General features: G+C 38.8%; 1 protein-coding gene across 3 annotated transcripts in view; it reads right to left on the bottom strand.

The window, feature by feature from the left end:
• Positions 1 to 12,682, bottom strand: part of LUZP2 (leucine zipper protein 2) — a 429,416-nt gene that overhangs the window by 79,927 nt on the left and 336,807 nt on the right. For all 3 annotated transcript variants that reach the window (XM_031026653.2, XM_031026657.2, XM_081798447.1), the window contains one exon: positions 347 to 421. In XM_031026653.2, the coding sequence (XP_030882513.1) occupies positions 347 to 421 (75 nt within the window). The remainder of the gene's footprint in view (positions 1 to 346; positions 422 to 12,682) is intronic.

The raw sequence follows: 12,682 nt of genomic DNA on the forward strand, positions 1-12,682 counted from the left end.
GACTACTTCCATTTGTTTCGTAACTCATTCACCCAGAGTTAATACATGGCCGCTTTGTTGGTGCTTTAAAGCATGTTTATTCATGGTGTTATAAAACAAATGTACCGGCAAGGTGGAAAATGAAAAGTCATGAACTCACAAGGCTGAACCTTGAGTCAATTTACTGTAGCAGCAAAAACGAGGAAAGATTTGGGTTCCAAAGGGAGTATCAAGCACTCCTGAATTCTACACCCATCTTCCAGGTATAGCATCTGGAAGTGCATGAATAAATCAAGTGAAGCAATGGGTCTACCCTAGCTTTGTCTGCTAAAACTGCAACTATGAGGATTCAGAGATGTTAACTTACCCGGTCAAGAGCTGCTTTCTCCAGCTCATTTTTGGCCACAGCTAATTTTCGTTCCAGATCAGTAAGTTGTTGGGCCTGTAAAATGAAAGAAAGGCAAATCTTTTTAGTAAACTCTATAATGTCCCTTTTCACTTTAAGCATCTTTCATTCATTGCAAAGAATAAAAAAAAAAATACTTTGTGAAATCTATTTAGAATTCAGGTTAAAAATACTGTATTACCTTTGGTTAAGTTTCAGAAAATGGTGTGTTTTGGATTAATTAATATGTACTAAATTCTTCACCGGACAAAAAAAAACAGTTGCAAAGTTCCAGCTCCAGTCCCTGAAAATACTTTGACATAATAAATCAGTTATGTTTCTAACTGTTCTAGACTGAACTGTATTTCCCTAAAATTCCTATGTTGAAGCTCTAACCAACCCCCTCCCACTATGCGGTTGTATTTAGAAACAGGGCCTTTAGGGAGGTAATTAAGGTAAAATGAGGTCGTAAATTTGGGGTCCTAACCCCATACGACTGATGTCCTGATAAGAAGAGACTCCAGAGATCTCTCTCTCTCCATACTTACACAGAGTAAAGGCCATGTGAGGACCCAGGGAGATGGCACCATCTGCAAGCCAGGAAGACCCCTCATGAGAAACCAAGTCTGCCAGCACCTGAATCTCAGACTTCTTGCCCTCAGAACAGCGAGGAAATAAATTTCTGTTGTTTAAGCCACCCAGTCTGTGGCTTACACTATGGCAGTCTCTTGTTATGGCAGCCCGAGCAGACTAACACAATAGCAATCATTCTTTCTATTATTGAGTTTTAATCCAACACACATCTCTATCCCACCATATCCCCAGTACCTTTGCAAATGCCATATTTCTTCTGTTAAAAGAAAAGAGCAGTGGTTAAAGTCTTGTATCCACCAATTCCTATCTACATACTATAGCTATCCTTACAAGAAGATGCTCAGCAGACTCACAAAGGACCCGCAGAAGAACCTGCCTCCCCTCATGGCTCAGAACCTCTCTATACTTTGGACTTTCCCTGTCCCCCAAATTTAGCCAGTGAAAAGAATCTCAAGTTGGAAAGAACAGAGGATCTTTCTTATGTTCTTGTTGGGGGAGGGGATTGAATTCACCAGGAAAAGTTGACAGCAGAAAGCTTGTCAATTAACAGCTACCTAATCCATATACATAAAATATATCATATGTGTACTTATAAATGTGTGTATATATACATATATAATGCCTAAAAATAAAATTTTGAATTAAAAAAAAGAGTGAGCTGATGAAGAAAGTGGGCTTCCAATATGAAGGTACCTATAAGTGGGAGAAAACCAACAAGTTCTGAGCCCCAGGCCCCCATCTGCACTTGCCTTGGCCCTGTTTGTCTCTATCTTTCCTACCTTCCCACTGCCCGACCCCACAATGTGAGGACCTTGGGACCATAGGCCTCAGTCTCATATTCTTGACTCTGGGCTCAGGCCACCCTGCCCACTCCACATCACTGCTGTTCTGGGGCCATCTGCCTTTCTCAAACACTGAGCACTCAAGACTCACACTGGGACTGTCCTTGGTTTGCGATAGCCCTGCCTAAGCCAGCTTCTGTCCACAGAACTGAGCCTCTATGGAAAGAAGTAGAAGAGTGTCTCTTTTATCTCTCCCTACATCCTCAGTCAAGGATAGGAGTTAGGGACAATGGAGAGGGGCAGTGGGTGGCTCTCAGTGGGGCAGTGGCCAACCCACACTTCTGTTAGTTATGGGCTGCCCAGCAATCCCCCATGTCTTGCTCCACCCCTCACCCAGGTTCTCATGCTATTTTCTTTCTCAGGGTCCTCTTTGGTGGGCAGCACTCTCCTCAAGATGCTGTCAACAGTTACCTGCAGTCCAGAGGGGTCTGCATAGGCACAGGACCTCCTGCCTTGGTCCATTTTCCTCCTTGTGAGGGTTTCAGCTCAAATCCTGTCATTCACACTAGAGGATCCCTACCAAAGAATGACCCAGAGTGTTTAGTAATATAGCAATCCAGGAACCTTGTATTAAGGCAGGTAGAATGGATTCCACCAGAAATAGCAAATAATACCTTTGAAAGCTATGTCGCCAGCAGTTCCCAGGATTTCAAGTATTTACCTCTTCTAAGAACTCATTGAACCTGGTAAAATCTAGCCAACAGACCTTCAAAGACAGAAGGTTACAAGAAGAGTAAGGAAAAATAATCAAAGGGACTACAGATACTGACACATATTATCATATGTTGGTGCTAGTTTTGCAAGGATGAGCTACGGATTAATTTATATATAGCAGTTGTAAAATTACATAAAGCAATAAGAATTCTGCGGGTGTTAAACTATCAGAAGACATATAAAAGACTGAGGACTTTAATAGATAGTAAATTTTATTTGTTTTAAGTCAAATTTATTTGTTTTCTCAATTTAACTCCTGTGAAATAAAGGGTAGGGCTACTTATGAAGAGCTAGTCATGATTCTGAGGAGCTTCCATTCACATTCAATCATGGAACAAATGTAAATTTCTTGAAGGATATGTCAAATTACCACATTCTTCTGATTCCTCAAAATCAGCCTGCATAGAATTAAAGTCATAACCTTCTCTCTGTTTATATTGTCAATGGCACATCGTGTTGGTTTCCTCTTGCTGCTATAAACAAATCATCACAAGCTTCGTGGCTTAACACAGATTTATTATCTTAAAGTTCTAGAGGTCAGAAATCCAAAATAAATCTCACTGGGTAACATCAAGGTGTTGACAAGCCTGTTTCTCCTAGCAGCTCTAGGGTAAAATCTGCTCCTTGCCTCTCCCAGCTTCCAGAGGCTGTGCCTATATTCCTTGGCTTGTGGCCACAGAACTCCAACATTTACTTTCACTGACATATTTATTATCTTCTCTGACTGACCCTCTTGCCTCCTTTTTATAAATTGTTAGCAAAAAATCCAGAATAATCTGTCCATGTCAAGATTCTTAACTTATGTACCTGTGCAAATTATCTATTGCCATGTAAGAACATATTCACAGGTTCTGGGGATTAGGATGGAGATACTTTCCTTCACAGGGTTATTAATTATCCTGTGTCCCAAACACATCATCTTTGGCCCACTCTCAAAATGAGCCTTCTTCCCATGCCCATTCAGTCACAAATTCCATTTGTTCCATCTCTACTGCTTTTATTAGAACTACCAAAGTGGGTCCTCATTTCTGCTCTTTGCTGATTGCTGCAACTGGTTCATTCCGTTCTCTGCCTTTAGTCTCTACTTTTTTCCCCTTTCTCCTCCAGGAAGTCACCCTGCATACTCCACCATGTTTATTTTTCATGAACATTTCTTTTAAGCTATTTCCCCTTGATTTAAAAAAAAAGAGATTACAAAAAAATAAAAATAATTAAAAAAAGAGAAAAACAACAAAAAACTGTAGTTTTTCCTTATCATCTTTATAATAAAATGCAAACTCCTTCATATTCAGTTTGAGGCTTGTCACAGTTTATCCTACACTATCTTTAGAGGCAATTACTTTTATTTGACAAGACAGTCTACCCCACCCAAACTAGGCCAAAAATAGTATTGCTCACTACCTTTGGTAATGGGAGTAGTCTAGAATGTGTCCATCTTCTTCATTTAAATTGCCTTGACTAAGACAACAAGCAGGGGTTCTTCAGTGATGCCTATGTGAAGTTGCACTACAAGTCTATGCTGTTAATTTGGAATTTATATATTTTCAGGTTATTTCAAATTTTAATGTCTTCATTTTATTTTTTTATTTATGTGTGTTCATTATATGTAATTTCTTCATTATATCTTTCTCCTTTTCCATTCTATTTACTGCAGGCATAATAAATCCCCAGCATTTTATACATTTATATCCCTCCAAGTAGAGGACTTCCCATTTTTCCTCCTTCCCTCCCCCCTTCTCTCTCTTCTTTCCTCCATCCTTCCCCTCACTCTTTGCTTCCTTCCTTCCTTTTCTCACATTTTCATTTATCAGATATTACTTTCTTTTTTTTTTTTTTAAGATTTTATTTATTTATTTGACAGAGAGAGAGACACAGCGAAAGAGGGAACACAGCAGGGGGAGTGGGAGAGGGAGAAGCAGGCTTCCCACAGAGCAGGGAGCCCGATGCGGGGCTCGATCCCAGGACCCTGGGACCATGACCTGAGCCGAAGGCAGACGCTTAACGACTGAGCCACCCAGGTGCCCCCAGATATTACTTTCAACATCCCAGTATGAGGACAGTTACAAATAAACACAACATCATATAAAGGCAATACCTTTATATTATGAAGCTCACAGCCTAAGGGCTTCTTAAACATTTCTGTATTCACCACTAGAACTGTCAATGTGTCTCTTACATAGTGAGACAACAAAATTATATTGGTGTTCTATTTGAAGTCACAGGCACTTTAACTTTATTAGTAGAATTACAAGTGTTTTCTTAGGCTCTCAGAAGAGACAAAGAGGTATTTTGACCCAAGAGCATTGTATAATATCTCAGTGGCCTTCTTTATAGTTTACTTAAACACCTTAAACACCTCAGGGTCTTCACATGTACCTGCTCTTTCTGCTTAGAATCATGGAAAATTCCCTGCTACCCTGTTTTACCTGGTCAATTCCTACTCATCCTTTAGATTCCAGTTGAAATGCTAATTCTCACAGAGATCTATTTTTGAGCTGCAAATAATAATTTCAGCATTCTTGTCATATTCTCTTGTGAAATATTATGTTGTTTTTTTTTCCTATTACTTTCACCAGTTGTAATTTTTTTTTTTTAAGATTTTTTTTATTTATTTGTGAGAGAGAGAATGAGAGAGAGAGAGCATGAGAGGGAGGAGGGCCAGAGGGAGAAGCAGACTCCGAGCTGAGCAGGGAGCCCGATGTGGGACTCGATCCCGGGACTCCAGGATCATGACCTGAGCCGAAGGCAGTCGCTTAACCAACTGAGCCACCCAGGCGCCCAACCAGTTGTAATTTTTGAAACAGAAAATGATTGGAATGATATGGACATGAACCAATAAAATCTGACTCTGCCCTAAATGCTGGAACAGGGTCCTGAGAGTTCTCTGCTTGACAGATGTCAAGTAGTCAAGCAGTCCCTAAATAGCAGCACTGTGGCAGCTCCTAAGCAGGCTTGCCATACCCCTATAGATTCAGCCAGGAAAGAGACGTGAGCCCAAATCAATTTGGACAGTTTATTACTCACACTGAAAACATAAGGTAAGATTCAGCATGGTGTTGGCACTCCATGCCTCTAGGGTCACTGGATGACATCAAACCAGGGTGCCATATCAAAGGCAACATATGTGGTGGGTCCCTCTCCATCATTGTGGATCCAACTCCAAGCTACAGCAAGGCCTACAGCTATACCCGAAGGAGGGGCAGAAGTGTTATATGGAAAGTCTCATGCTTTACTGACATTAGGAAGGCAGATAAGAAATTGCTACATGGCAACCTCCTGAAAGATAAGGAAGCAGATGAGAAACAGTCTTGTAACAGCTGCAAATAAGACTACCTGACTACCTATCCTTGTACATTCCGTGGAAGATTGCAGGACATTCCACCAAGACTTGGGTTAAACTACGTGTTAGCCTTGCCTAAGTGATCTAAGCGAAGATGTGCATGATTATCAGAGTTTTATGGCCAAGCCATTGTGCTGTAACAGGTGTTAGCCATTTATTGCTGAATGACAACTAAGTGTCAGGAGAGATGGATTAAGGAGGCAATTAACAGTTGGTACAGAAGTACTTTAATAGTTGAACAATTTGCAAGTCTACATTAATGTATATTGGTTATTACAGTTACCATCTACCCATCTATCTATCTATTATTAATGCCTCATTCCCTCACTAGGCAACAGGCTCCAGCACGAATTGCTCCTATTTTGCTAACCCTTGAATCAATAATTCTTAGATGAGTGATGGGTACCTAGTAGCTGCTTAATAAGTATTGGATGAACAAATGAACAAATGAGTAAATTTGATGCTGATGACACATAGTGTACTAAGAAAACAGGTGTCTTAATCTTCCTCCTTGATTTGTTCTGTCCTCATTGGTCTGTTGAGCCCCATTGTTTACAAGAACTCTATACCTAGATGAACATTTTGAAGATTTTTGAATCCTCACTTTTCCAGCTCAAAGAATGTTTTTTTCTGAGAGCCTTTTCAGTCCATCATGTAAATCTCTTTTCTGGCAGTTAATTGGCATGACAGGCAATAGCTGCACTTCCTTCTAAGAGGCACAGGAAGTGATGGTTTAACATTACTGACAAGAGCACTGAAGGTATAGCAGATAAGGTTTGGCATAAGATTTTGTAGATGTCAGGATTAAGTCAGTGGTAAATATTTTGAATAGGTGTATTTTTTTCTACGTGAATCTGCCTAAATGTCATGGTCCCCTCTATTTGTGTAAATCCTCTTGCCACTTGAAGGCTGGATGAAGCCAATTGCTTTAATTTTGTTACTGCCAAAGTATAGCAGCTGCTTTGGATGCTTATCCCAAACATCCTTTCAAAATTTTCACTCCACTAAGTGAATTTTGTTGAAAGCAGCAGGCACTGTACCATCTACATACCAGTTTGTCAAATTCCCTACTACTTTAAATCTGTATTTTTTCCCCTTTAAATTCATTTTAATGCATTTTAGTAGAGACTTTTAATATATTTCCATGGCCTATTTCCCACCAGACTTATTTTGTTCTTATTACTCAAATTTAAAAGTGGAGCCCAAAGATACAGAATTTGGCAATTAGAGAGTGAGCTAAACTCAACGGAATACCTGGAGCCCCAGAAATGTGGCATTCACCCAGAGATGGAACAAAGACCTTGCAGCCTATGTGGATATCTCACCTCCCATGCAATGGTATATAACATGAGCTACTTTTTTCAGCACACTGTATTTTTTAAATCATACTAAATCATGCTTAGCATATGCAAGTCAAGTTCTATACAATTTCCACATATATTTAATAGTCAAACATCTGGCCAAAGCCACTGTTCCTTTCTGCTTTCACTAGATGTGCAAAGAAATTTCTAGAGTTCTAGCAAGCTAGAGATGGTATGTAGAAGAAACAGATTCAAAGTCAGTTCTTGATGACTCCAAAGCCTACCTTTATCTCTCTCAAATTCTTCCTCTTAATTCTTGGCTCAAGTGTCACCTGTTTAACGAGCTCAGTCTAGACTCTTAACATTGTGAGCTGCCTCACTTCCCACTTGGAATTCCCAATCCTCTATTACTCCCTACTTTTTCTTTTTCTTTTTTTATAGCACTCAACTTTCTAATATACTCCATAAATTATGTTTTCTGTTTATTGAGTATTGTCTATCACACCTACTTGAAGGAAACTTTTGTTCACTGAGGAATCATGTAAGTACCCGGGAAAGTATGTGGCAGCATTAGTCTCCCGCCAGCCCACCCTCCCCCCGCCAAATTGCTGATTGAATGCCTTATCTTTACATTATAGTATGAGTGAAAAGGACTTTGGAAGGATTAGAAACATTTTTAAATGTGATCAGGACACACAGACGGTGTTCAACAAAAGATAATGATAATGATTATGATAATAATCATTTGTATTATTATAATAACTTATATCAGTAATAATAATTTATATTATAATTAAAGGGAGATTTCTCATTTTCTTAATCAGGCTATTACCACATAATTTAATAATTAATCATCTCATTACCAGATCTAAAATTCTGCCCTGGCTCACTTGCCAGTACAACTGGTAAATTCTTAACACATTGATGACTTGTATTCGAATCAATTCAGGTTGATTCCACAAATAATTATCAGTTATCTACCATGTGCTAATCAATACACAAATTGTAAGGATTACAAAGATACATAAAATACAGACTGTGCCCTCCAAGAATGTGCACTGTAGTGAAGGATATGATGCCTAAGCTAACAACTATTTCCTATTTTAAATAGGGTATATGCTACAAATGATGGCATTAAGTTCTGGTTTAAATTTTGAGTTACTTTGGGGCGCCTGGGTGGCTCAGTCGTTGGGCGTCTGCCTTCGGCTCAGGTCATGATCCCAGGGTCCTGGGATCGAGCCCCGCATCGGGCTGCCTGCTCCGCGGGAAGCCTGCTTCTCCCTCTCCCCCTCCCCCTGCTTGTGTTCCCTCTCTCACTGTCTCTCTCTCTCTGTTGAAAAATAAATAAAATCTTTAAAAAAAAATTAAAAAAAATAAATTTTGAGTTACTTTTATTATGTTTAGAGTGGCAGGAAGAATGCAGGTTTTCTTTCCATGCTATGGGAAACTAATTCCAAAATTGTACTACCAGATAGGAAAAGCTGACTGAAGATCTTCTGATATCAATAGCATACATTATATTTTTTTAATGCTTAAATATATTTAACTTGAACTAACTAGGATAATGACTGAAGTCAGCAATAAGGATAAAATATAACTGGCTCCTGAGCACAAGTCTACATGAACAGTCAGGTGAACTTTGTTGACTTTTTTTTAAACAAATCTTTATCATTAAATGTTTATCTAATTATAAAGAGTATTAGAAAGAGTCCTGAAACAGAACCTAAAAGACATGTGTTTGGTCTTTCCTTTACTATTTACTAGCTTTAAATTATTGACAAGTCCCTTACTTCTCAAATCTTCAGCTTTCTCATTTGTCAAATGGGAATAACAATACCAATGACAATTTATGGAGTACTTACCATTTGCCAAGAACTGTGCTGATATTTAAGTATGTTATTTTTTAAAGTTTTATAAAACTAAGCATTACTGTTACACTTAGAAGGGGGCAAGAAAGCTTAAGGAGGCCACACTTGTATGGCCCAAGGGTACCTTTACCAGAATTTGACAATTCATACTCATATTCCTTATTCTAAAACTTGTATCTAGTTAAGACTATCTGTCTGAGGTTGTATAATATAATACACATTTTTTTCAATTATTACATTGTTTTAGAATCCATTGCTTCCCAAAGGATAGTAAACTGCAATGGAACATGAAATACGCTCCCTCCATTTGACCAAGAACAAAAATGCTGAAATATGAACTAAAGTTTTCATGGAAAAAATATTTCATGAAACCCCCACAGATAACACAGAAAGAAAACCAGAAATTTTGAAATCACTGTCTTTTTTTTTTTTTTTTTTATTTTTATTTATTTGACAGATAGCGAGAGAGGGAACACAAGCAGGGGGAGCGGAAGAGGGAGAAGCAGGCTTCCCGCCGAGCAGGGAGCCTGATGCGGGGCTGGATCCCAGGACTCTGTGATCATGACATGAGCAGAAGGCAGACACTTAACCACTGAGCCACCCAGGCGCCCTGAAATCACTGTCTTGATTAATTAATTTCTCATGTGAAAAATGTGTCATAAAAACTTAAAGCTACAAATAACTTTGGGAAGATAATTAACCTAACCTCTCAGTGGGATTTCCTTCTTAATAAAATAGTGCTAAAATGTTTAGCTACATCAAAGGGCTGTTCTGAGGCTTAAATGAGGTAATAAATGCAAAAAAGCTGATGTACAACTTGGTTTTTTGTTTTGATTTTTTTTGCAGGGGGGGGGGTCTTTGGAATAATTATCTAGAAGTTAGAGCTGTCAATTTGGTTTCAGCAAAAATTTGTCTTTATAACCCACTTCACTAGCTATATTGCTCCTCTGAAGACACCAAAAATAACAGCTTAATTTCTGTTGGCCTTCATCACGTGTCACTGGTCTATCCTCACAGTTAGAGAGGTTACATGTCTTGTCATTGTAGCTGTCAAAATGGCGGTCAGATATTTATTTCGCTGGTTTGCAGCTGTCACTTTGTTTTATCTACTTAGCCTCCAAGGGGCTTAGTGTGTTCCTGTGTCAATGATCATCATCTGAGTAACTCATCCCTGTATGATCAATGAATGAATAATTCTCTTCCTCTCAATAACACATTTTTATTGAACATGGTAAAATTATGTTTGTTTTTTTTTTCTGGGAAATTTGGTAAACATTGCAAGGAAGTGTTGTAAAGTTTACTGCTCCTCATCCTTATGTGTTCCCTATTCCCTCATTCATTCATCCATTGATTGATGAATTAATTTTCCCATTCATCAATTAGCTACTAGTCAACTCATTTATCCGTCATTTATCCTTCCACTCACTCTCTATCCTATTATCCATGCGTTTCTCCATTTACCTACTCACACATCCATCCACTTATCACATCTCCCCATCCATCCATCTCTCTGTTCATCTATTCATCTGTTATGCATCCACCCATTTACATACTCAATCCAGTAACTTATTCACACAGCTCAGAGCATTTAAAATGGAAAAAAAGAGGGTTACATGAAGCTCATGTCAACAAGAAAGGAGGAGAAACTTGACTTCTTTCAGTTAGAGAATTCAAAAAGTTTCAAAATATTTCCAAAGGTTCTGATCATTTCTCACCTGCACATCTCTACACATTTAAATCATGCATCCTTAGACCAGTGTCACTGCATATGAAAATAATCACTCTCCAACCCAAACCATCTGAGTCAGGATCATACCTGGCTTAGCACGGGCTTAAGTGTCTTGAAATACGTGCACATAAATTTGATGCAAACCCAGCATAAGAACCACTTCCTCACTGGATGCACACAGTGTGATTTTTAACCCAAGATCATGATTCCCTGGTATGCCTCACTAAAACATGCGCATCCCTACTTATGCTTAACGGTAGTATAAAAAGACAAAGACAGGGGTAACCTCAACATCAGTACACTCAAAATGTTTCCTATGGGAATGGAGCATGGGGGTGGGGTGGCACGATTGATGTTGTCTAAGGGTACAAATATGCAACAAGTGCTAAATAAACCATAGAGATCCAACACACATTGTAATGAATACAGACAATGATGTTGAACTGCAAACTTGCCAAGGGACTAAAACTTAATTATCCCGACCACTGAAAAGAAAGGAATAATTATGTAATGTGATAGAGGTACTAAATAGCGCTGCAGCCACAATCATGTTACAATATATACCACATTAACATGTTGCATACCTTAAAATTACACAATGTTCTATGTTAAATATATCCAATTTAAAAAAATCACTACAAAAAATGTTGTATAAATGTAGCTGTTTAAACTGGTACAATCACCAGTATTCGTGAAGAGAAAACAATATATTCTGGAACTGCCTTAGCTTATGTTTGTCAGTAGAAAAGAAACCAATTCTCTTTCTCGCTCTCCCTCTTTCTCTCTCTCCCTCTCGCTCTTCCTTCCCCCTCAGTCCAAATCTGGTATGCATTTAAATACATGAATAAGAATTAAACACACACATATGTATATATGTAATATATACACTACATATACACACATTTTTGCCAAATAGCTTTATTATGAGAAAGCTGTGTGTATAGTTTCAAGAGGAAACTTCCTCTTCACTCAAGAAACAACATGGAAGAAATACCTCTGGATCTTAGCTCTACTGTTTCTCACTCAGGGAGGGGTTATGAGTGATAGACTTCCAAGTTTCTAAAAACCCATAAAGGCTTTTTTTTTTTCTTCTTTATTTAGCAGGGTTAAGATCTGTTTCCTAGTGTCTTTTCATAGTCTTTCTAAAAAACAAAGACAAAACAAAAAAAAAACCAAACTTTTTTTTGAAGATTTATTTATTTTTGAGAGAGATTACAAGCAGGAGGAGGGGCAGAGGGAGAGAGAGAATCCCAAGCAGACTCCGTACTGAGCACAGAGACCAACCCGGGGCTCGATCTCAAGACCCTGAGACCATAACCTGAGCTGGTATCAAGAGTTTGCCACTTAACCGACTGTGCTACCCAGGCACTTCCAAAACAAACTTCTAACCTATGAATGGTATGCGGTAGGTAATAGAGGGCCCAGGGTCTGCTCTTCAGAAGCAGCTATGGAGCCAACCCTGTCCTGCTATCAGGACTCTATCCATGAAGACATGGTTTGTGTTGTAACTAGCCTAATACATGCCTCGTACTATTCCTCTGCTGAAGCTCTGGGTTCAAGGAGTGGCCTGGCGCGAGGGAGGGCAGTGGTCCAAGGGTACTCTTGTCACAGTCCCAGCCTCTAATCTGGGAATAAACCTAGTATAAAATCTCCATCCTTTTGACAGCTATGCTATTTTTCAACTGGTTCAGACATAAAAGTGAAAAGTGTCATTTTCATTGTATCTTCAGAGAAACCCCCAAGTAATACTTGTGTGTGTATATTTACCTATCCATATCTGTACATGCAGATAGATAGGCATATTCCAAACTAAACACATATAAAATTGCAGTGCTACCACAAGGTGAGATTGCCGAATTAATCGGCTGAAACACCTCCTCCATCATCTCAGTTTATTCTGCAACTGGAATCACTATGGAACTTTAGAATA

The sequence above is a fragment of the Leptonychotes weddellii genome, chromosome 11 (assembly GCF_054177405.1).
Source record: "Leptonychotes weddellii isolate Sample4059 chromosome 11, ASM5417740v2, whole genome shotgun sequence".
Taxonomy (NCBI): Eukaryota; Metazoa; Chordata; class Mammalia; order Carnivora; family Phocidae; genus Leptonychotes; species Leptonychotes weddellii.